The 25,124-nt window shown below is 47.5% G+C and overlaps 1 protein-coding gene across 2 annotated transcripts in view; it reads right to left on the minus strand.

Annotated features, from left to right (window-relative positions):
* BRWD3 (bromodomain and WD repeat domain containing 3) overlaps positions 1-25,124 on the minus strand; it is a 1,632,068-nt gene that overhangs the window by 865,166 nt on the left and 741,778 nt on the right. For both annotated transcript variants that reach the window (XM_069612911.1, XM_069612910.1), the window contains exon 21: positions 4,071-4,214. In XM_069612911.1, coding sequence (XP_069469012.1) covers positions 4,071-4,214 — 144 coding nt within the window. The remainder of the gene's footprint in view (positions 1-4,070; positions 4,215-25,124) is intronic.

A 25,124-nucleotide genomic window follows, 5' to 3' on the forward strand; every position in this document is an offset into this window, starting at 1 on the left:
AACACGATCAAGATGGAAATGCGTGCAATCAGGCTGATGATGCTGCAGAATAGATACCTGCTAGACGTCCTCACAGCCATGGAAGGAGGGGTCTGTAAAATAAATTGGCGATTCATGTTGTACCTATGTACCTCCTAATGAAGCAGAAAATGGGTGCCTTGCCAACATAATACGGGCCCTCTGTACGTTCTCGATACGCCTATGCAAACAGATGCTGGAACACAAGATACTGATGGATTCGCTAACTTTTTTTCCTATGCGCCATCCTGGATGGGGGGCCATCGTGAAGATGCTGGTTCCTGTGATTTTGTTCGTGGTCTTCTGCACCTGCCAGCTTGGACTTCGATGCTGTGCTAATTCAGTGCCTAGCAGCGCAATGATGATGATTTCAATTGGGATACAGGGGGGACCTCGTAGTACAAAAGACAGCGCAGTTCAGACGGATGACCCAAACAATCCACGCATGGTTGCGATAGAGCAACGTCTTCACAACGCAGGAACCACCACAGACCCTGAGAACTACATAGAACACTGGGTAGATTTAGCAGGGGATGGAGGATGCATATACATGATATGTACCCCTGAGCAATATGTACAAGCTGGGGAAAATGTACAGTCTGTATGTAAGGCATGGGTAACAGAGAAAGAGTCACCTCCATATTTAGAAGCTGAAGGATTGGAAAGGGAAAGAAGGGGTGAGAAGGATGAGGGGCCCACATGGGAGTTTGTTAGTGTAGTATTAACAAAAGGGGGGAGGATGTTGGGAAGGGGGGACAATCGTCTCCGGACCCCAGCATTTTCAGATGCGGCAGAGGGATGGAAGGTGCAGTAGGCACTGAGGGAGGGGACAGGGGGAAGGGGTGGTGGTAAGGGCCATAGTGAGGGGACGACCGGGGATGTTATTGTTCTAGCGAACATGGGGAACCAAACACCATCTTAGATAGTACCAGCCATATTGGAATCGAGGCCTAACTTCGTGCTGCAGCCAGGGCTGCAGTCCAGAGCCACAAACCTATAATAAGTGCATGCATGCAGGAATAGGATGTAGCTTGGGCACTGGTGAGAAAGGCATGCGCTGCAAAGATTCATAGACCCTTTATTGTTTCATGTTGCCAACATTTTGTATCCCAGAAGGAATGTGCCCTGCAAGGTCAAGAGGGGGTTGAAAACTCACTGCGAAAAGCAATCCCAGGAGAAGCAGGGCACGAGCCTCCAACCTTCCCTATCCCAGCTGGAAGTAATAGCACCCAGGTTCCCCCATCCCAAAACCCTCAGCATTCCATGGTACCAGTCAGGCCCAGACCACTGACCGTAAAACTGTTGGACCCCCCCCAATAGATCAAGAAACCTCAGAAAGGAGGGACCAGTTGCCTTCACCATAGGTCACGTGGTTTGTGCTGCAAGGTTCCGGGAGGGATAAAACAACATAGCAAAAATGAGGGTGGGAAGCTTTGGATGGGTGCTGACGTGACGAGAATCGAGGTAGTGTGTGCGATGCAATGGCCTCAAAATATCCTCATTGTCCTTGTCTGCAGTACTAGGTGCACACCAGGCTAGAGATAGAGCCTGCATTGTTTTTCTTCACCTAATAACCAATTAAGTGTAGCCTCATGTCTGATGATGCACAAGGAGCAGCCCACGTGAAGAAGACGAACAGAAGGGGCGGGACCAACGGCTTGGCATTCCCTATGGAGCAGGTAGCCTATGTATAGGGGTCACACCAACCAGCCATTTGGATTTTTACATTATGTAATTTACATCACTGATGATGCTGTGTGCCTTCATAAAATGTTGCTCATACTGATTTTGCCAGAACATTTCTATTTTTGTGGAAATAAAACATTCTCCTTGCAAACTTATTCCCTAGCGGGTTGTATTTTTTCTAATATGAGCGTTGAGGGGTTTCTCGACACCAGCCGAAGACTTACCTTCTTCCATCGAAGTATAAGAGTCTCAATGGTGGTGCCTCTTTTTCTTGTGCGATGAGGAAGAGTGGACTCCTAGAATGGGACTGCTTCTTCTTCCGCCGATGTTTCTTCTCATCTTTTTCGGGGGTAGGCCCCTCGGTCTCAGAGGACCAGGCGGTCGACTTCGCCAGAGATTTTGAAGGCAGTTGGCTTAAAGCAAGTTTAGCAGCCTGCTCGCGCACTGATTTCGGGTGCATTTTAGTGCACGATGCACACTCCTACTTGTCGTGACCTGTGCCGAGGCACCAGAGGCATCATGCGGAACGGTAACAAACATTTTGGAGTGGCAGTCGAAACAACACTTGAAACCCGAGACCAGAGTGACGGACATCTCGCAGTCAAGGAAAAAAAGGTATTCTGAAGAAAATACGTCAAGTAGAGTCGAAGACTCAATCAGTGTTTTACTAAAGAAGCGCATTGAGCGCGTCGAAAAAAGGAACTGAGGTGTGGGCCATATCGATGTGGTATATGTCGTCCACCGAGCAAGATGGATCGACTGCCGAGTCGAGGTCCACTATGCCCCATGTCGAAAGTTTTCCGAAGCAGCAGAGCTGAATGAAGATATCTATGAGATGAGGAACCTGCGGGAGAAAGGCAATCCATTGAAGTGCAGAAGCATCTTTCTTGTCCCAAGAGAGAAACAAAACATACTGGGTGAGAGAGCACCAAAGAAACCAGAAGAGAGATTAAGGGCCTAGGCCCTGAATGTTGAGAGGTGTGGGGTGTTATAGATACAAGACAATTTCCGACAAGACAGTTAAACGGGCCCCGAGAGAGAGACATTTTAAACCTGAAGAGGGGGACTGGGACCCGAATGTTAAGAGGTTTGAAGAATTGCACATGCAAGACAAAGCCTGGCAGGTTAGTGAACCGGGCCCGAGAGGCATTTGAAACCTGAGAAAGGGATCTGGGACCCAAATAAACAGAAGAAAAGCCCAAGGAGGGGAGATCACTCATTTAGCACAGGTCAGAAGCAGACCAACAGAGTAGAGAAACCTACTTTAGTCAAAGTCAAAAGAAGACCAGGGGACGAGAGAAATATCCTTTGGCAAAAGTGGAGAGAAGACCAGAGGACGAAAGATATATCCTCTGGTAAAAATCTAGATATCATTGCGAATGTTGAAAGAGAGCCTGGAAATGGCTTGCGGGAAGGGAGACATTTTCCCCATCTTGGTGGAACTGTATAGAAAGGCCTAGTGGTGGCCAGGGAAAGAGGATAATCCCCCATCATTTACAAACTGCCTAAAACCATCCTGAGGGAAAGAGCCACCGTTCTGGAGTTAGGTCGAATCCTGTTATATAGTTTTTCTTTTGAAGTGTAAGTGACAGGAATAGGTTTAGGACATAGTACAGTGGACTATTTACTTTGGACTGATGTTCTGACATCATCCTTCATTTTGTTTGAGGTATGGAAACCCCTCTTAGTTATAGGGCAGAAAGAGTTCCTCGTTTTTCTGTCAAATAAAGGTTTATGCCAACAAGCATGCCACTTTTGTGTCCTGAGTTTTCTTCTGAACTCGTACACTACAGTTAACACTTGGAGGTAGTCAAGCAACAGAGTTCCACACAGAAATATAAACATACAAGGGCTCATTTTCAAATGAGTGGAGTGGAAAATTATAGTGGAAAATTGGTTTTACGCTACCATTTTCGACTCCAGCTCATTTTTGTGCCTTTACAGTGCGTAGTGGGCCGCAAAGTGGAGTTTGCATCGCCACATTGCTTTCCTCCTCCCTCTTGGCAGAGTACTCAAATCAAAACTGCAAGGAGCAGCCGAAATTGCACAAAATGTTACATATTCTCATTCAACATTTTTCCTGTTTATCTTCTTAAAACAATTCTGCTTCTCATTCTGCTTTGCTGAATCTTTTATGACGTTTACAAGCAAAAAAACAAAAAAACATTTCTGAACAAGGCTATGTGCATTGTGTATTGTAGGGGCTTATTGTACAAATGCCAGTCAAAGGCCATTACTTTTTTTAACATTACTAATTCAGAGCCATCCGTTTCATGCTAGAAAAACAAAAAGCTAGTGAACATGGATATAAGCTGCAAAAACAGCTTTATAAGAATACAAAATTCCAATAGGTGCATGTGCCTTACCTCAGTGGGACTTTCAGAGTCTTCTTGCAAATTTTGACTTGCTGCCTGAGGATTGTGCTCCATTGTGGAACGTGTCTGGTATGCATGCGGTCGTTTACGTTGTATTCGTCTTAAAGCACGTCCACTACAAACTTGAATATCAATCTTGAATATCATGAAAGTAAAGTTAGAGAAGTTAGATATTTTAAAAGCAAAGCTAATGTATTCTGCACACTGGAAAAAAACATTAAGTAGAGTTATGGTTCTCTGGTATTGTAATGTAATAAACTAGATTAGGCAAACAGATATTCACCTCTGATATGGCAAAGACTGCTAACATAGGACAGCAATGCTCCTGAGTGGTTAAAAGAATATTTATGTTTAAAGTGGGCACCACCTCACACACGCCAAACAATTCTTAACGTTACTTGGTTCACATAAAAACTCTCCAGCAATGAGAGTATATCAAATCTGTAACATACTCTGGCAAGTCCTTTGTCCATAAACTGGTTTGAACCCTTGTAGAACATCTACTTCAGAAAATCAACATTATAAATGTAAAACATTCCATTAAACTTTGATTTGTTAAAAAGAACACTTTGTTTTGCGGACAAATAAGAGGTCCATTGCATTTCGGATGTGTAGATCTATCATTAGAGACAATCCTGTAAATAACAAACATAACTAATAGTAAGAATATGGGCCTCATTATGGCTGCCTCCAAACTCAGGTCCGTGGTCCCTGAATGGGGAAATACCAGGCCATTCCGACTTTGGAGGGCCCGGTATTTCCCCATTCAGGGAACCCAGACCCAGAACATCCCTATTCCCATTTTAGCCCCCATAGGGCTCAATGGGAATGGGAAGCATGCTAACAGGCCCGTTAATGACGGGCCCGTTGTTAGCAGGCTGGTCCTCTCCCGGGACCCGCAAAGGACGTCTGCATCACCACATTGCGTCCAGAGCGGGTCCCGCGAGGAGACCTCGTAATGAGGCGGTACGGGGTTAATGGTGCCGGCACCTTTAACAGCGCGTTAACCCCTTACCGCCTCACTTATAAGGCCCTATATCTTTTTGTAGTGACATATCCTGAATCCAGTGATGTATAATATAGTCACTTTCCTGAGTCGCGTCTGACTCATCAACTAAACCCTAACAAAAAGTAAGACATGTTTTAGGTATCAACTCAATGCAAAAAAGTGTGAAAAGCAAGATCATACCTCAAATAATTTAGGATTCCAGGATAATACTATCGTGGTATCTGATAGTAGCCAACACCTATAACAAGCCACAAAACAACCTGTTTTAGTGTTTCCCCCTTAACAGTAGATGATTTGTCAAACTGTTAGCTAGTGTTCAATCACTTGGTGACCACCCTAAGTGAGTAGACTAATACAGACATGAACCCTTAGGCTCTCTCTGCCTTGAGAAGCAGCTGTAACTCAGTCCCACCTCACCGATTTGACCCCCTGAGGCTGCTGGTACCCCTTTTTGATATTCTTGCTGAGAGGAGATATGTCTGGTATTTCAAGCTGGAGAATGCCTTTATAGATGGGATCATTCTGATGGACAAATGACTTACCTCTCAATGCTCCTCTAATCGATGTAACAGATATTTAATTAAATAATTTAATTTCACCCACGGATTCCTCATCTATGATAATCTACCTTGAGCATAGCTGATCTTTGGAAACATTTCTGCCACCACAGGGTGAAAGGTGGCTCAGTGCTGGCTCTGCTCGCCTCCCCAATGAGCCCTGCACCAGATATTTCAGCGCTAATATATATAGCAAGGCGATATGCCCCATGATCCCTGTATGCCTTTTTCGATAGAATTCTGTTGCAGAGGGACTGCATAAGTTATGAAGGTGTATAAGCTATCCATCAAGAGAGGCAGGTTGGGAGGGCGATGAGGAATTGGTGGGAGTAACATCTATCAGAAAGAACATTACAGAGAGGTCAGAAATGTGTTCTTCTAATGTATTCCTTCATCCCACAGATTGCTAAACTACGATGGACTCCCATAGTAGTATGTAGATCTGGAGTGGGGAGGAGAGCAAGGGGCACCACCTAAACCCGAAACTCTGGAGGACTGCTCTGCTGAAGCGAGTGTCCTGCCCCGTAAGGGAATACAAGCAGACACCCCGGCATACCCCACTCTCCATTTTTGGTAGTGATTGCCCAAACAATCGATCGAAGGGTACTGGCCGAATTCGGACAGATTTACCATACGATCAATTGTAAACTATCAGTTTGGGTACTACCCTTTTCTCTTTTTGTGTGCAAATTGTGCGCAAGGTTTTATGTAAACCAAATCGTAATAAAAAATAAAATAAAAAAAAGAAAGTTCAGCTGCCTCATTCTCAGAGCCCAGTCTAGAGCAATCAAAATTAACAAGAACGCGAACTAGAGGAATGACAGGGATTGATGGGAACTCATAGGGAAGGTCGACTGTCCAGTCGATCCGTTAGTGCGTACCCCAGAGCTCTTTCCCGAGGAACTTCCCTGGAGCAGAACAACTTGCATTTTCGACTCAGAGTGAAAGCAAAGGAGTCCACTTTAGGAGTCCCCCAGTGGGAACGAATATCCTCCAGAACTTCCCGGCAGAGCTCCAACGGCCAAAGTCTGTCCGCGCAAATCATCAGCTACGACATTCTCTGTTCTGGAAAGAGGAGCCAATGTCTAAGATAAGTAAGTCTCTAGAGCCCAGATCCACAGTCGCATTGCTTCTCTACATACAGGCAAGGGCACCACACCACCGTTCATGATCAGGTAAGAGCGTGTTGTCCCTGAGGGCCAGTAAACATTGGCCCTTCACAGAGGGGAAGAAATGTAACCAAGGCCCTCTAGCGAGTTGTTGTGCTCCCAAGATTCTGAGGGAGACCACAAACCAATCACCGTCAGTGCCAACAGTTGAGCACCCCAATCTTTCAAGGACGAATCGATTAACACTGTTAGTTGAGGGCCAGGTTGCCGACGGGGACCACCATACGAGGCCTCTAGTAACTCTGCTCTGGACCTATAAAAAGTCTTGACATGTTTCCCAGAAACTGAGACCACTGGCAACGGAGGAACCACTCAAGGGAACTCATAAGCAGCCAGGCCTCTGGCACCGCCAGACTAAAGGAGGCCATGAGACTTCAGAAGCGCAGGAAGGCTGAGGCAGAAACTTGTTCCGGGGAATGGAAGACTTGCATCATCTGGAAGATGTTCGCCACTCGATCCTCAAGCGGAAAAGCTTTCCCAGGCAAGTGCCCAAGACAACACCAATAAATCGGAGGCAATAGGACAGCGAAACTTGAGACATCTTAAAGTTTAGGGAGAAGCCAAAGCTGTGCAACAGGCTGCATGTACAAAGCAGATGTGCAGATGCCTGGTCTGGAGGGCGAGCTCAGACAAGCCAGTCATCCAGGAAGGGAAATGCATCAATGCTACCCTTAATGAGGCGAGCCACAGCTACCGCCAGCAGCTTGGTGAAGAACTTGGGTACTGAAGACCGACCAAATAGCACAGACTAGTAGTAACAATGGCACACAATAAATCTCGGGTACTCCTTACAATTGATGTAAATTGCAACAAGGAAGTAGTCATCATGAATATCCAGTAAAACCAAACAGTCCTGTTGAACGAGGGGGTGGACGATCTGGGCCAGAGTCACCATCTTAAATGTGTCCTTGCATAGGTACAAATTCAGTAGCCTCAAGTCCAGGATGGGATGCAAGCACCAGTCATAAGTTGGAACTAAGAAGTAAACCAAATACCAGCCTCTGCCCTATTCCGAGTGTAGCACCAGTTCTATCATGCCCTTTGCCAGAAGCTGACAAACTTCCTCCAATAAGAGAGGGTCCGAAGGCAGAAGAGGGTTGGGAGGATGACGGTCTGCAGGATGCAAAATAAAAGGAAGACAGGATCCCTGGTGAGTGACCTGTAAGGCCCAATCTTTGGACATGGTGTAACAGCATTCCAAGCTGAACAGCCCTACTGCAGACTGATTAAGAAATCTCCTACACTGGGGCTTTGCACCTGGGGCGGAAGAGGGCACTGACGAGGCACAGACACCACCTTTGGGAGCTCCTCTGAGCCTTCCTTGGGGAATCAATGTGGTTGCTGCCTGCCCGAGGGCACCTGACCTCTGCCATTGTGGGCATAGGAGGTGGAGGGCCAAATCATCTTTTGTCTCTGCCAGCAGGAGTCGAATGCTGTTGTACTGACAGACCCAAAGGCTTAGCTCGGACCTTAGAGTAACTTTTCAAAAGGAGTTGTCAAAATCCACATGCTGGGAGAACCCAAAGGTCAACTACTGGAAGGACTGGGATGTAGATCCATGGTGATGGCTGCACACTTAACAATGTTGGACCATCCTGTGCTCCAAAACAGTAAAAGGAAAAAAGAAGAAAAAGAAACACCAGAAGACCTGTGCTGTGTGGGATTGGTGTTTTTTTTTTTTTACTCTTGCTAGAATGGGCTTGGTACAGTCATGTATTTTATTGTTTTTCTTTGTTTTATTACCAGTACAAAAAACAAAAATGCTTGTATTATGCAGATTTCGCACTGAAGAAGCACCATCTGAGGTCTGAAGTACATTGGTCATTGCTGTCTGCCTGTACACATAATAAGACATACATTACTCACCGTAACGAACAAATTACCTACCTGTAACTATTGTTCTCCAGCAGGGATCGGGCATGGATTCACATGCTCATGAATATTCTACTGCCTCCAGCCAATGACTGCCCTCTCCCTAAAACCCTCCTCTGCAGCCATCTTGAGATTTGGTAGCACGTAAAGTGGCAAGAGCCGCAGAGGGGCAGGAGGGAGGTTTTGCATGTGAATCTATGCCAGACCCGTGCTGGAGAACAATAGTTACAGGTAAGTAACTTGTTCATTCTCCAGAATGGGATCTGGCATGGATTCACATGCCCATGAATAAAGAATACATATCAGTACAACATTACACAACCACGGGAGGTGACAAAGCTCAACAGAAGCAAATACTCTTACCTCCGGAACAGGCTCACCTTCAAGCGAACAGGTTGCGTAGCACTGCTTGGCCGACCCTAGACTCCTCTCTGGAATCCCTGTCGACACAGTAGAATCTTGTGAAGGTGTGCGTGGACCTCCACGTAGCAGCCCTGCAGATTTCCAGCAGGGGCACACCAGACAGGAACACTGTCGTCACAGCGATCGCTCTGGTGGAATGGGCTCTCAGACGGCCGGGCAGCGGTCGGTATGCCAACCGGTGATAGTGTGTGATGCAGCCGGAGAGCCACCTGGAGATGGAAACCTTGGACAAGGCCGTCCATGGTTCACAGGACCAAAGTTAATAAATCGTTGAGATGTCTTCTGGAAACTCTTCATGCGTGCCACATGGAACTTCAGCACGCAAGATACATCCAGCAAGTGCAAAGTGCTTTCAGCCGGCGATGAAGGTTTTGGAAAAAACACAGGCAACATCAAAGGCTCGTTGAGATGGAATTCTGATCCCAGTGCGGTTTAGGAACAATCACATAAGCCCACTTGAGAGTTGACACTTTGCTTTCTTTGCAACTTAGTTAGGAGGACCATCTGGTTGTTGTGTGGTTCTACTTATAGATCTATTTAGGACCAACATGGCCATTGAGAGGTGTAGAAGTTACAACAATGACTACATAACAGAGTTACTGAAGAAAGCTTCCACCTTGGGAGGCTGCTCAGAAGCCACAATTAACATCACCAAGTGGGACGAACTTATACAAATAAAGAAAAGACTTATCCGGACTGAGCTACACGGCTCAATTATGCTTGCGTATCTTAGAAAGGGCATTTTACCACAGGGGCTAGTAGTACGAAATGAGCCAAGGCTCTTTTTGGACAATAAAAACTTTGTACTCCAATGGAGCTATGTGGCTACAAAATGCGTACGCGATTTGATGATTTTAATCATCGATACAGCTATTGAGATGACCGAGAAGATATTGGTAGACCTTAAAACCCTACAAGTGGAAATAAAATAAGCTATCCCTCTGGATCTCTACAAAAAACAAGTAGACTCACTGATTTCAGAAATGAATTCTTTCAAGGAAGACAACTTAAAAGATCGCGTGAGAAGACTAAATAAGGATTTACAGAATTTCACACATGAAAAAGCATTCTGCTATACTCAGGACGACTACCAACCGGACTATCCACAGAATACAGTCCCTGCAAATAAGAAAAAGCGGGTAACCTTAGAGACACGTCATTTAGCTCAAGCGACGGGAGTAACTATGGAGACAGGTTCCAATTGCGGTGGACACAATCGTGGTCAAGGTGGTAAGAGAAACAACTACCGTGGAAAAAATAATGGCAATAGAGGGAATCGTGGCAATAGAGAGAGTAGTACCCAGCAGCCCTTTTTAGACCAGGTCTCAGCAGGTTGGGAACCAGAGGCGTGTTTGACCAGGAGCATGCAAGCCTTATGGTGAATCTTTCATCATACATTGCCACCAAAGATGAGGTAGAAATCCTAGAAAGAGGTATTGGCTTCGTTCCAACCAACCAACACAATGAGTTTCAATTCCATCAAGAATTCCATGCGTTCATGAGAAAAGTACACCTCAAACAATTTATTCAGGAATTTGAGACTCAAGAGATCGATACCGGTCTACATAAAAAAATCTGTGTTTTGTGTACCCCTAGATGAAAGAACAGCAGAGGCTCAAGTGTTCGAAAGAAGGATATTACAATATCTAGCATCCCTTGAACAATCGGCTAAAGATAGATCCTTTTTTTGAAACACAAGCATCCGCGAAAAAACAACTATGAATGATCTCCTTGCCAATAAATCGATCGTTATTCGCAAGGCAGACAGAGGTGCGGCAATAGTTCTACAGGATAGTGAGGCTTAAATTTCAGAATACAATAGACAGCTTCTTGATCTAGACTGTTATGTACCTCTACCTAGCGACCCCACAGTGAGATTACAAGAACTGATCCAGGCTAAAGTTACTAAAGCCCAACAGCGCGGTTTGATCTCTCTTAAAGAAGCCAACTTCCTATGCACTGACAAACCACAGATCCCTCAATTTTATACATTGCCTAAGATACATAAGTGCTTAGAGCGACCCCCGGGCAGACCAATCGTTTCGGGTGTCAACTCAGCCCTCGAGCTGCTTTCCGGTTTGTTGATTTTTTCCTACAGCCATTAGTACGTAAAATGAGCTCATATGTACAAGATACCATCCAGATAATTAAGGAAGTAGAGGGACTACATTTTGATCCTGACACCGAAAGTCTAGTCGGTTTAGATGTGGTGGGACTTTATGCAAGCATTCCGCAAAGAGCTTCACTTGCAATGCTTGAAGAAAGACTTCTACAAGAATATCCTACCTCAACTACCGCTATGTCCTTTATTCTGTGGTGTGCGGAGATGTCGCTTACTGAGAGCTGATTTTTCCAAACAAATTCAGGGAATGGCCATGGGGGCCACCCTAGCTCCAAGTGTTGCGAATTTGTACATGGAGCAATTCGAAACCAATAAAGTTCTGACCCATCTTAACCCTTTCCAGACCAATATATGAACATGGAAAAGATACATCAACAACATTTTTGTCATCTGGAAGGGTAATACAAACAATTTGGAAAAAATGTTCAGGTGGCTAAATACAAAAGATGAGCTTCCTTGACATAACCATCACTGCAGAAGGACAGACGAAACTGTTGAGTGTCAAACCATTTCACAAAAATACAGACAAGAACTCTCTACTACATTACGACTTCAAAAGAGAAGCGGCAGCTTTGAACGAACACCTCCATGAGCGTGGTTACCCCGAGTAACAATAGAGAGGCTTTACTCGAGTACAAAACACGTCCCCAAAAAAGGTGAAAATGACAAATTGTTTTTTGTGAACACCTACAGCCATTTGTCTAATCCAATTAAAAAGATCATGCTTAGAAATTGGAATATCCTGGCACATGGGAAACCGGTCGTAGCGTTCAAAAGGAGTTCTAACTTAAAAGAACAAATCTCGAGAAACAATGTCAGCCAAAGACCAGCCAAACAGATCACACTCCTGGAACAATGGGGTCTATCCAAACTTATTGGCCACTTTCCATAATTCTACCTGCAAAAGCAATTAAATCAACCTCGGTTTGAGCACACTGTGGAAACAAAAAAACTTCACCAATTGTAACTCAACCATGGTTGTCTATGGCATTTGGTGCCCGTGCAACTTGTTGTATATAGGTAAAACAGAAAGGAAAGTCAAAATCCGTATTATCGAGCAAGTGTTCCCTCCTGAATTTGAGAACTGCTCACCAGCACTTGTTGTGTTGAACTTCTAGGTTTCTACCTATTTTGGGGTGTAGTTGTTGGTGTAGCAGCATAATAGTTGGACCCTACCTCCTTGTTTTGTTAAAGGAATTCTGATGGAACCTTTGGCATGAAGGAGGGGTACGTCTGCGGCACCACCCTCGTGTCATGAAAAGTCAAGTTCCTGTATCTCACCTAGCCTCCTAGCAGAGGTGATGACCATGAGAAAAGCCGTCTTCCACGAAAGGAACTGCAGAGGGGCCTGATGCATAGGCTTGAAGGGAGCCCCCATGAGCCTTGTCAGCACCACGCTGAGTTCCCACGCCAGGGAAGGGGCCTTCACCGGCAGGAACAATAGAAACAGTCCTTTGAGGTACTCCTTGACTGGACGGCAGGACCAAAGAGAAGACCGTCCTGGAGACCTGGTGTAGCAGGATAGCCGCCAGATGCACCTTAATAGAGGAGTGTGCCAGCCTCCGCCTTAACCAAGGACAAGTACAGAAGAATCTGCAGAGCTGAGACCCTCAGAGGGTTGATCTTCGGCATCCGCCTCCACGTTGCAAAATGTTTCCACTTGTGCCCGTAGCACTGAAGAGTCGACAACGCTTTGGCCCTGGCAGGGATCCTCCCTGCAGTCAACCGGCAGCTCGTACCCTCCGAATTCTAAGGCTGCAGGAGCCAAGCCTTCAGGTTCAGTGATCCAGGGTCGTGATGTAGGATAACACCTCCTTCTATGGTGAGCAGATCGAGACCACCGGCAGCTTGACCTGGGGCGATGTTGACAGGCTGAGAAGATCCGGGCGAGGCAACAAGGATCATCCTGCATCAGCACCATTTGAGTTGATTGATGACTCGCAGCAGGAGAGGCAATGGGGGGGGGGACACGTACAGGAACATGGCTTGCCAAGGGAAGTAAAACGTGTCCCCCATGCTCCTCGGCTGGTGGAACCTGCTGGCAAATCTCTGACATTTGGAATTCGTCACTGTCGCAAACAGATCAATCTGGGATCTGCCCCATTTGAGGAAAAGGCTGTCCACTTGATCCTGTCGAAGTTCCCACTCGTGGCAAGAGGGCAGCTGCTCCCTGCTGAGGGAGTCAGTGATGGTGTTCTTGACTCCAGCCAGGTGAAAAGGAATGAGGAACATCTCTTGGGCAACGGCCCAATGCCACAAGTCCTGCGCCTCTCTGGAGAGCACCAGAGATCTGGTAGCCCCCTGCTTCCTGATGTAGAACATGATGGTGATAATGTCTGTGAAGACCCTCACCACCTTGCCCTTGAGTGACGATAGGAACAACTTCAGGGCCCAGAACACTGCCAATAGCTCCAGGACATTGATGTGTAGATACCGCTACTCCGGAAGCCACAAACCTCTGGCATGGAGATGTCCATTGTGGGCTCTCCTGCCCTCCAAGGAAGTGTCCATGGTGACCGTCTTTTGGTACGGGGGCTCTTGAAGTCCGTGCCCCTGGAGATGTTGGCGCGCACACGCCCCACTACCTTACCGCTCGATGGAACTCCTCGTCGAGAACAATCTTGTCTGCGAGGCTTCCGGACGCCTGGATCCACCGGACATCCAGGAATTCCTGAAGGGGTTGCATCTGCAAACTGCAGAACCGGATGACGTAAATGCATGACAACATGATGCCGAGCAGCGACTTGATGGTACACATGTATCATTTGTAGATGCAGATCAGCCGCCACTGGCGCCAGGCACTTTGTGAATACCTTGGGTGCCGACATCAGTACGAAGGGAAGGGCCTTGAACTGGTAGTGCCTTCCCTGTACCACGAAGCGCAGGAACTTCCGTTGCTTTTCATGAATGGGGACGTGGAAGTAGGCGTCCTCCAGATCCAGCGACAAGAAGTCTCCTTCGCCCAGGTGGCCGAGCACGTGCTGCAACGGGGCCATCCTGAATTTTTGGGACTTGAGGTATTTGTTGGGCGCCACAGGTCTAAAATGGGCCTCTAGCCCCGGGTCGTCTTTTTGACCAAGAAGTATCTGGAGTAGATTCCGGAGCCCCAGAGCTGCTTTGGAACCAGCTCTATAGCCCATTTTGTTTTAGCATGGCCGTACTTCCTGCAGGAGCTGAGGGATGTACTGCTCCTGCTGGGCCACCGGTGGTATCCGCGGACAATTCTGCTCGAACTCTAGAGTGTGTCCGTGGGTGAGAGCGTCCAGCACCCTTTGGTCGGTGGAGATCTTTTCCCACTCACTGATAAAGCCTGCCTGCCGGCTTCCCACTGGGGTGCATGGGTGGGGGCCTGACGTCCTGGCCGGTTTAATCTTGACTCGGCGCCTGCATGCCGCCTTGGGAGCAACGACATTGACCACCTCCACTGAAAGCCTTGGAGCAGCCCTGCTGGCCTCTTGTGTCGTGGACCGGGAGGGTTGACGGTACGAGGAGGACCATCTGCCGAATCGGACGATCTGCCCGATTTTACGCCAGAGGCACAAAAGGATGGACGATGCTGCTGAAGAGCGCCCAGTGCAGGGGCCGTCTCTGTGTCCGTCTTAATGGCCGATGCAGGGGCCATCTCTGTGTCCGTCTTAATGGCCTGCAACGATTCGTTGACGGCTTTCCCAAAGAGGTTGTCCCCGTCAAAGGACATGTCCAGCACCCTTATCTGGACCTCTTGACGGAAGTTGATGGCTTTTAACCAGCCACGACGACAGAAGCAGACACTGTTCCCCATCTGTCGGAACCCTGTGTCCACGATAGGTCCATGGCCACAGTGATGGCATGGTCCGATGCCACCTCACCCTCCTGCAGGATTTCAAGTGCCTCAACCAGCTTGTCGTTAAGGCAGAAATATCAGCAGCAAGGCCATCTTATAACACTGGCCAGGATTGCAAGCGCTGCCTTGACTGTCGTCACCGCCGAGTCGATCACTTTACTACCCATGGCGTCCAACTTCTTCCCTTCGCTGTCCGGGGGAACAGAGGCTGAAGATGAGGGATTAGAAGACTTCTTCCACTGAGTCCGGGGAGGGCTGCAACAGTAGGCACTTGGGTGCGGACACCAGCACTCGGTACTTCTTCTCCAGTCTATCCCTCTTCACCAGGACTGTGGATGGTTTTCTCATCAGCGCCAGGCACTCATCCCAAATGCCGTCCAGGAGAGGTACCGCAAGATTGGTTTTCCTTTTGGCCTCACATCGTTGGTAAAGGAAACCTTCTTTTTTGGTGTCTTCTGGCGTCAGCTGGAAGAGCTCCGACGCACAGGTGACCATGGCGTGGAATTACCCCATTTTGTAGAAATATCCGTGCCCTGGAGCACGGTTGAGGCATCCACTCTTCCCCCCGCCCCCTTTTTTACATCCTGAGGGGTCGTCTCGGGTTTAGGGATGGCACCCTCTTCTACGGCGTTTTCTCCACTGGCTTGGCCGAAGCCGTCTGCCTCAGCAATAGGGCCACTCTGGGTGCCGCCGGGGTCCCCTGGACCGGGTCAGCCCCTTTCGTCTTTGACAGGGCTGCCGCCACCAGCTCGATCGTCGAGGATGACTTTGTATGGACCACCTGGTCCTTCAGGGGCAGGTCAGCAGATGGCCAAGATGAACGTGCCCTGCCCGTCGTGGGACCCACCAGCGTGGCGACCCTGACAGAAACAGACTTGAAGTGCTTGGCCTTGCCTTGGGCCTCCACGGATGGAGTGCCCTCAAAGGACTTAGAAGCCCGCTCCTCGGACCGGCTGGTCCTGGGTGAGCCATGCCCCTGCTTGCCACATGGGGTAGAGGCCTTGGCGTTGAGCCACAACGCCAACCTACAGTGACGATCCTAGACGGTGGAGAACCCAAGGCAGATTTCACAATCCGTTTACCTGTGGTCCGGATGGAGACAGTAGAGGCACTGGGAGTTTTTGTCCTCCACAAACACGCTCCTCAATCCGCAGCTGGAGCAGAGCTTTAAGAGGGAGCCTCCCTCCTTCTCCTCCGACATGGTCCGGCGTGGGGTGTAGGCCCAATGGGCTCCTGGAATCTTCAATGAAACTTTCCCTTGAAGGGCGTTCAAAGATGCCGACAAACGGATCCCTGCTTGCCGGTCAAAGGAATGAAAGAGCACACAGGCTCCATTTGACAAAAATAGAAATTTCTATTGCGAAAACGTAGAAAAGCTCTCGGAGCAAAACATAAGGACTCCCAACACTTGAACATGTGGTAACAATCTGAAGATGGCTCCCAGAGGAGGGGCTTAGGGAGAGGGCAGTCATTCGCTGGGGGCAGTATGACCCAGAGCTCAGTGATTGGTTTAGTGAAAGTGAAACTGTTCTTTATCTTACTGAGGATTCCCGGCCCGACGACAGGGAATATTCATGAGCATGTGAATCCATGCCAGACCCCATGCTGGAGAATAGCATTTTTAATGATTCTATCTGCTAATATTCACATTCTGTGCATATAGTCCAACATCTAGTGGTAATGGCAGAGTATTTTATCTTTCTTTCGAAGATCGAAAGGGGACATCTGCGTGACTGTGACACTACCCCTAACGTGACATGTAGTGTATTGTACCCAAAATCCCACACTTGTCAAGGTCCCGACGGTTGCATTTTTTCTGCCATGAGGGAGCCTTATAGCCACCGTGAGCGAGTACATAAGAGACGGTGTAAGAGGTCTATGTTCCTTCTACTCCACTAGGGGAGGAAGGGTGGGTGCATGTGAATCTAAGCAGATACAATAATCAGAAATGCTATTACGGTGAGTAATGCAAGTCTTCTGATGCTTGTGAATCTGCTTAGAATCACATGCTTTGCATAGACTAGTGAGCAGTACCCTGAGATGGTGGTGGGATGTGTGAAGGAACAGTAGCAACGAGATGTCTAAGCACTGCTTGTCCCACCTGAGAATCAGACCTATAGTGTGTATCTAGGCAGTGGTGTTGTGTAAAGGTGTGTACAGAACTCCAGGTTGTTGCTTTGCAAATGGAATCAAGAGGATCATTTGCAATGAATGCTATGGTAGCCCCTATGCCCTGAGTAGTGTGTGCTCTAGGTGTGAAGGGTAGATCTCTCTTGGCAAGAGTGATACAGTGTGATGCAGTTAACCGCTCTCCTTATATCCATTGTGTGGAGCCTTCTTTCCGCCATGTTAGTGGGGTTCTGGCAAAAGGTTGTTAGTTCTATGGACTGGTTTACGTGGAACTTCGAGTTGAATTTGGGTGCAAAGTGACCTTGTCTTTGTGAATCGTGACAAATGGGTCCTGAACTGAAAGGGCCTGCAGTTCAAACACTCTCCTTATAGAGGTGATTGCCACCAAGAAGGCAGTCTTGTAGGTGGGTGCTTTAAGGCTAGCCCTGTGCAATGGTTCAAAGGGAGGCCCCATTAGTCTGGTAAGAACAATATTCCGGTCCCACCCAGGAGCTGGGTTGAAAATAGGGGGATGAAGTCTCTTTACCCCTTCCATAAAGGCTTTAATTACAGGAATTTTCCACCATGAAACTGTGGTGTATGCCGAACGCGCGGCTAAGTGGACTTTAAGAGAATTCAAAACCAGTCCTGAATCTAACAGGTGAGCTAGGTAAAGAACAATATAGGTGAGCATTCAATAGGATTGCTACCCTTGCCATTATACCATATGATAAAGCGCTTCCTTTTGCTGGAGTAGCAATTCCTGGTGTTAGGTTTCCATGCTTCTCCTAGTATGTCCATGCATCTTTGAGGGAGCTGGAGGTGACCGAACTCTATGACCTCAGGAGCCAGGCTGCTAAGTTCAGAGTTTGAGGGCATGGATCTAGTTTTCCCCCCTGTTCTTGAGACAGCGTGTTGTACTGTCACAACAGCTTCCTGGGAGCAGATACTGACATTGCCAGGAGATGGGAGATCCAAGGCTGGCGGGCCCATTTAGGGGCCACCAGAATCATCCTGACTGGCTCTTGGTGGATCTTATGCACTATTCTGTTGAGCAGTGGAATCGGAGGAAAAGCGTAGACAAATTTACCGGACCATTATATCCAAAGACCATTCCCCTAGGAGCAGTTCTGAGGGTACCTGAAGGCATAATCTCGGCATTGGGTGTTCTCCTTCTGCGAAGACGTCGAGTACAATGTCCTCCTGTAGCCGCCACTTGTGCTCTACGGCTTGGGGGTGGGCGGGAGTCTCTGCTGAGTACATCCGCTAAAAGATTGAGTTCCCCTGGAACATGTTGTGAAAGGAAAAACATTGTGTGTTTAAGAGCCGAGTTCCATATGTTCTGGGACAGTTTGCACAGCCCTAGTGAGGGAGTGCCTCCTTGTTTTTTTAGGTATACATGGCCGTAGTGCTGTCCGTGAGGACTAGAAAGGTCTTCCCCTGGAGGTTTGTCTGAAAGGCCTTCATAGCCGTGAACACTACTAGCAGTTCCAACAGGATGATCTGATTGGATGCTACCACTGGGGACCACACGCTGTGTGCCATCTGTTGAAGGAGGCGAGATGCCACCCGGTCAGAGATGCGTCTATGGTGAGAGTGGCTTCTACTGCGTGGGTGGTGAAGGTTGTCCCCTGCAGAAGCTTTTCCCTTGACCACCACTGCAAAGATTGAATGAGGGCTGCCAAGACAACCACTAGATAGTCTCACTGGCTGCTAGCCTGACACCATTGGCTGGAAAGCCACTCTTGCATGGGGTGCATGCGCAGAGGAGCGTGAGGAACTAGGGTAGACTCAGGAAACCATCATCCCCAACAACCACATAGCTTTGCGTACTGTCACCTAATGACTGGCTACATAGAGAGGGATCTGGAACAGCATGTTTTGAACCCTCTCGTCGGAGGGAAAGACAAGGCCGTCTTTGGTCCGAATTAGAGCCCCAGAAACTGTTTGACTTGATTGGGGTTTAGACTGGATTTTTTCTCGTTGATCGAGAAACCTAGGTTGAAGAGGAGATCTACCGTCTTCTGGGTACTTGTTTGACATGTTCTGTACGAATTCCCTGTTATGAGCCAGTCGTCAAGGAAAGGATAGACTGCCTGCGCAGGTGAGCAGCAACTACCTCCAGTACCTTCGTGAATACCTGTGGTGCTGAGGCAATGCCGAAGGGGAGAACCTTGAACTGATAGTGCGGTGTCAACATTGAAATATGAAAGTATGCATCTTTCATATACAATGTGCTATGTAATCCCCCTGCTGCAGCAATGGGATTGCCTTCTGCAGTGTTGTCATCTTGACTTTTTGAGGTTTGACATATTCGTTCGCCGGGCGCAGGTCTAAAACGGGGCACATGGTGAGATCCTTGGGTACAAGGAAGTGCACTTAATAAATACCCTTGTTTACCTGGAGAATGGGGGCGACTTCAATGGTGCCCTTTTCCAGCAGGACCTGAACCTCTTGTAGCAGGATGCACAGGTGTTCTGGCGACAGGTGTCTGCTTTTCGATGGGTGGTATCGAGTGTTAGGACAGATTTTCAGAAGTCCAACTAAGGGCTTAGTAAAACCATCCAACTGAGGCAGTACAAGACTCCACTCTTAGTATAAGGCTGTACCACCTGGGTTCGTGGTAGTGTAGACAGAGCAGCCAGGCTTATTTTAGGAGGGAGAGAGGGCTGTAGAATCAGTACAAGTGAAATTGTAATACAAATGATCCAAATAAACACTGAAACCCTTTGTATGTAAAAATAAAGGATTTATTTAAATACAGGTAGGCGCAGATGAATCTAGGGGTAAGTAAGTACTAACACATTATATGAAATCACAATATAAAAACACAACACCATACTTGAAATTACACAGACCCAAGTACAGACCTTATTTGAAGTACCTAACAGTAGTTCTAGGGGAGTCGAGACCTTTTCATACACATTCAGTATAGGTCAAGCCTATTCGTGGGGAGTAAAAACCAATGGTTCCTTTTTACAATTACATTCAGTAATGCAAGGGCAGTAGACTTTTCCAGTTGTATAGTGATTCTCGGTACAAATCACTTAGTCAACTGGACACTATACTTTTGGTGAATAATGAAACACATATTCTAGGTGCAGTAAAAACCTATAACTACTTTTGTGATAACACACAGTTATACTAGGTGAGTAAAACCCAAGGATGTAATATACAATTACAGGAGCTTTTGAAATCAGGGAACCCCAGATTGAGGTAAACAGTAACTCTTGTAACTTATTTTTGGATGGCACACAGCTAACACAAGGTAAGTAAAACATGCATACTTTTTTAAACCTCACAATGAAGGGGAAAGTAAAATCCAATGTAACACTTTTTCTGAATGACTCAAAGTTATTCTAGGTAGGCAACAACCTAATACAGACTTATTAAGGACAGGCTTGCAGCAAGTCAGGGGAAACAAGCCCCAGTTGGGGGACACTCTTACAATTATCCCCAAGGTACTTATCTGGTGATACCAACACTTTACTTTTGGGAAGAGGCAAAACATAATCACAGGAGAGTAAAATACCTTTGCATCTACTTTCTATTAGACTGGCAAAACAGTTGCTAAGGATGAAAAGATGCTAACCATACTTTTAAGAATAGTGCATCACACATTCAAGATCAGTAAGCACTTTTGTAACCGTTCACATTTAGAATTACAGTTACCAACCAACTCTTTTCAAGTAAGTTACTTTTAAAAATGCATTTTCTTTTCTAGGCAGAGGTCGCAATCTCTTGAAAGTCTTTCCTTTATTCTTGGAGCATGAGTGTTCTCAGTGGCAGAAGGGGGGTGACTAGGACTAGTGACCAGGCAGTGTCAGAATAGGTTCTTTAGTAGCAAAAGTGGGCAAACAGGTGAGTTCTTTACTTCTAAGTTAGAAGAGGGCCCAGGGTTTTCACAGAAGACACCTTAGCAGGATTCTATCAGTGGGACTGGGTGAACTGGATGAGAGGCCTCCCCATCACAGAAAACAACACACAGCTACACAAAAGTCCTAACAGGCTTAAGGTAAATACATACCCAAGCCAACACAGTACCTCAGCATTCAAGAAGATTTTGCAGCAGGAGAACTTCAGGGTCTGCAGCCAAATACCCGGTCAGGAGTTTCCTTGTCGTGGTGACTGAAAACAAGACCTCCGAAGGATCTTTGCAGCAGGGATCGATGAAGAAGGCTCTAGGCAAGGTTTCCCTTGCGGCTCAATGCGGTTCTACGGATTTGGCGCCTTTTCAAGGTGCAGAGAAGAAGACAGAAAATCGCGGTTGAATTCTCGTCGTTACAAAGGTCCAGCACTCTGGTGAGGGGATTTTTCAGACTCGATTCGTGTTTCTGGAGATCCGCCAGGATGCACACGAAGTTTCAGCGAGATTCGGAATCTGGAAGAGTGTGCACTGCACGATGGCTTGAGGTCCCATGGCATTAGGGTATTGCACAATGCAAGGTGCAGAAACACGTGGGATGGCTCAAAATGAACATCTTCTTTAGTCTAGTGGGTCTCACCAGGCTCTGGGTCGGGGTCTTTGTTTCCGGAGGCCCGAGGTCGATTGAAAGGAAGGGCTACATCAAGCTCCGGTTACACAGAAGGCTCGCCGGTCGCTGGAAATCGCCTCAGCTGCTTTTCCTTCATCTTCCTCTTTGGTTTAAGTTCCAGTGGACATGTTTTCAGCTTCCAGGTTCGCAGTATTTATCAGGAATTACAACACAACCTCTGCATTCTCTCCCCGCATTTTACAAGAAGGGGCGGTCTGGTTGTCCTATCAGGACAGCCAGCCCCCCACTGGCATTTGTCCCCATTCAAACAAGGTGTAAGACAAAGGGCTATGGAGTTTTGGACTCCTCCCTCACTTCCTGCTCTCACAGACAGACTGGTGCCTAAGACAAAAATCACACAAAGGAATTTCCTGCCCTGGATGTCAGGGGAACGAACAAGAAACGACAAGAAACACTAAAAGAAAAAAAAAACAAAACAAGAAAAGAGTCCCTTTACTGCAGCTGTGAACACAGCCCGCAGTAAAGGTACACCAAATTAATACAAGGTACAAGTGCCACCAGCCATTGAAGGTAAGCTTGCCACTAACAGAATTGTTTTTATGTGAAAGAGGATACATGGTATCTCCCCAGCAATCCACATAAGGTGGGGTGTGCTGGTTTCACTTAGCAAAATGTAAAAGGGATCCAAAGATCTCTTCTACCCCTGAGCGCTGTAGTACACTCAAGGAGAGCACTAGAAAGTCAAAAGGGGAGCCCCTATGGCAACCCAGCAACAACAGGTACTTATTGCCAATGCGTTGTTAAAGAGGATAACTTTAAAAAGACACTATGGAGAGTCTTAAAAATGAGACCCATAAAAAGAGTTAAAGATTATGTGAGTGTGGAAAAAAGGTTCCCACTCACTGAGGTATCAATGAAAAATATCCCACTAGTAAAGCAAAAAGTTCTGGGGTTGACCCAGGTCAGGAAGATTTACCAGTTCTATGCAAATCTTACCCAAGATCGAGGTGGCTGGAGAAACTCGATGCAGTAGCCGTGGGCAACGGTCTTTAGCACCCACTGTTCTGATGTTATCCTCTCCCAGGCATGGATGAATGATTACTAGTGACCCCCGACCGAGGAAGCGTGGGAGGGGTCCCAAACCTGTAAATCACTTTGAGGTGCAGGCCAGGGAGCCTCTACGAGTAGAGTTCCTGACTCTATCCTTGCCCCTACGAGGGCCTCTTTGTTTGTAACGATGCCTACCAGGTGAGCCTTGACAGGAGGACCATCCATGAGCCGTAATTGTCATTGGGGAAAGAGGGAAAAAGATTGGCCATGAAAGGACCAGCGGGAGTTAGAGCCTCCGCGTTGGTGGAAGGGTTTAGCCGTGATCTGGGTAAGCAACTTTAGTGTCTCATGTTCTTTCTTAGCCATCTCCAGGGCGTCAACAGCCTTCCCAAAAATGTTAGTCTTCCACTGGCTTGTTGATCAGAGGCCTGAATTTCAGGTTTAAAGGCAGAGTACTTTAACCAGGCGTGTCTTTTAAGTAAGGTCCTCTGGGCTAGGGTGCGTCGAGCAGTCTCAGCAGAGTCCAGGATGTTCTTCAATATGTTATGGGTGACTTGTCTGCCTTCGGCCACGACCGCCAGCAGGTGTGATCGGGTGGGCTCTTGAACATCTTGAAGACCATCCTGAACTAAGCCCCAATGTACATCACTAACTCGCCAGGAAAGTGGTATTATTTGCGATCCTTGTGGAGTAGGCCGCAGAGGCAGCGACCCGTTTACCCAGAGCATACGTTTTTTACAGTCTTTGTCCGGAGGGGCTTCCGCGAAAGCCAGTGGAACTCTCGACCTCTTCCAAGTGGTAGTGACCACCAAGGAATCTGGTGTAGCATGATCCCTTATGGATAGTGCGTCGGAAGGTGATGGGTGGAATCATTTTTCGACCCGAGGGTTTACCGCCCGCGTGCGAGGGACAGGGACAGCAAGGAAGTTGCCAGGCACCTCATTATAGAGTTCAGTAGGGGGATGGCTTGGCAGCTCGGAGCCTTCTCTTTGAGGATATCCTCCACGAAGTCGGAGTCTGGAGCTGCCTCATGTGTTGCAATTTGGAAATGATTGGCTGCTCTTTTTGGAATAGCATTAAACAACATCTGGTCATCAACAGGTGACGAATCCCTCTGTGGAGGATAAGAAGGGTGATCTAGGCAGATGATGTCCGGGTCAGGGGTATGTGTTGGTGATAGCCAAGGCCCCTGATCCTGATCCCAGTCTAGGTCTTGATCAACCATGTCTTGTGCAAAGGATGGGACGGTGTGTCGACGACGGTATGTTTTTTAGGGTGAACGCCCGTTCCAGAGGGATGCCCAGTCGCATGCTGCGAAAGCGGTTATGTGTAGAGCGCCGAACCGTGAGGTTTGGAAGTTGCGGTTGACATTTTCGGCTGCCCTGTTGGCGTTGTGTGCTTCTGCGACGATTCCATCGAAGAGGCCTTATGGGTTGTGTGTTTTTGTATCCGTGGTGTGTGGGTGCCCTTGTCACTGGGGTGTGATCTCTCCATAACAAAGCCGGTGGCCTATCTGTCGGGGTCGGGCATTTGCGAGCCTCCAGGCTCCGCTGAAAGGTCGATGGCTTCCAATTCAGAGCCAAGGCTGCTGACGGATTCCTCGTCGTCCGAAGCGACGGCACCAATGGGGGAAAGGCTTTCGGTCTCCATAGCATAGGCCGCCCACTGTTTAGTCTGCCTATCTTTCAACGTTTGCGGTGGAAAGAATTTACAGGCCTTGCATGAGAGCTCGTCGTGGTCTCGAGGAAGACATCGATTGCATCGATGATGGGTGTCCTTCCAAGGAAACTTGCCGTTACATGACAAACATTTAAAGGGCGTCCTCTCCATAGCAGAGGGTAGCGGCAGCCAGATCAAGAAGAGAAAGAGAGGGATAAAGGAAATACAATATTAGAGATGAAATAAACCCAGGGCCCCACTCTCCCTACTGTAAGGGCCTGGCCAGAGGGCTGAGGTCACGCATTTGACCTTCGTTGAGCAGTTGGACAGTCGCTGAGCAGTTGTTGATGTCATCAGCGGCAGGAACCCACGCGGCAGTCATTGAGAAGATTAGTCGGGAGACTAGACGACCGAAGGACATGGGGACAAAGTTAGCAATATAAAACTCTTGCAAGCTCTGCATAGGCGACCAACTAGGTTGGTGGAAAAAAACAATCTGAGGGACCTCGACATGTGAGGGATTTTGGGTACACTACACGTCAAGTTAGGGATAGTGTTACAGTCACGCCCATGTCGACGTCCCCTTTCGATCTTCGAAAGAAAGATGTAGTACTCTGTAATTACCACTAGATGTCGGACTATATGCACAGCATGTGATTCTAAGCAGATTCACAAGCATCAGAAATTATTTCTTCTATTTCTCTGTAAATAGTAGATTTTGTTCTCAGTGGGCAGCCAACACTATGGGTCTACGCC

Source organism: Ambystoma mexicanum, chromosome 5p, assembly GCF_040938575.1.
Source record: "Ambystoma mexicanum isolate Mex_15411 chromosome 5p, UKY_AmexF1_1, whole genome shotgun sequence".
In the NCBI taxonomy this organism is placed as follows: Eukaryota; Metazoa; Chordata; class Amphibia; order Caudata; family Ambystomatidae; genus Ambystoma; species Ambystoma mexicanum.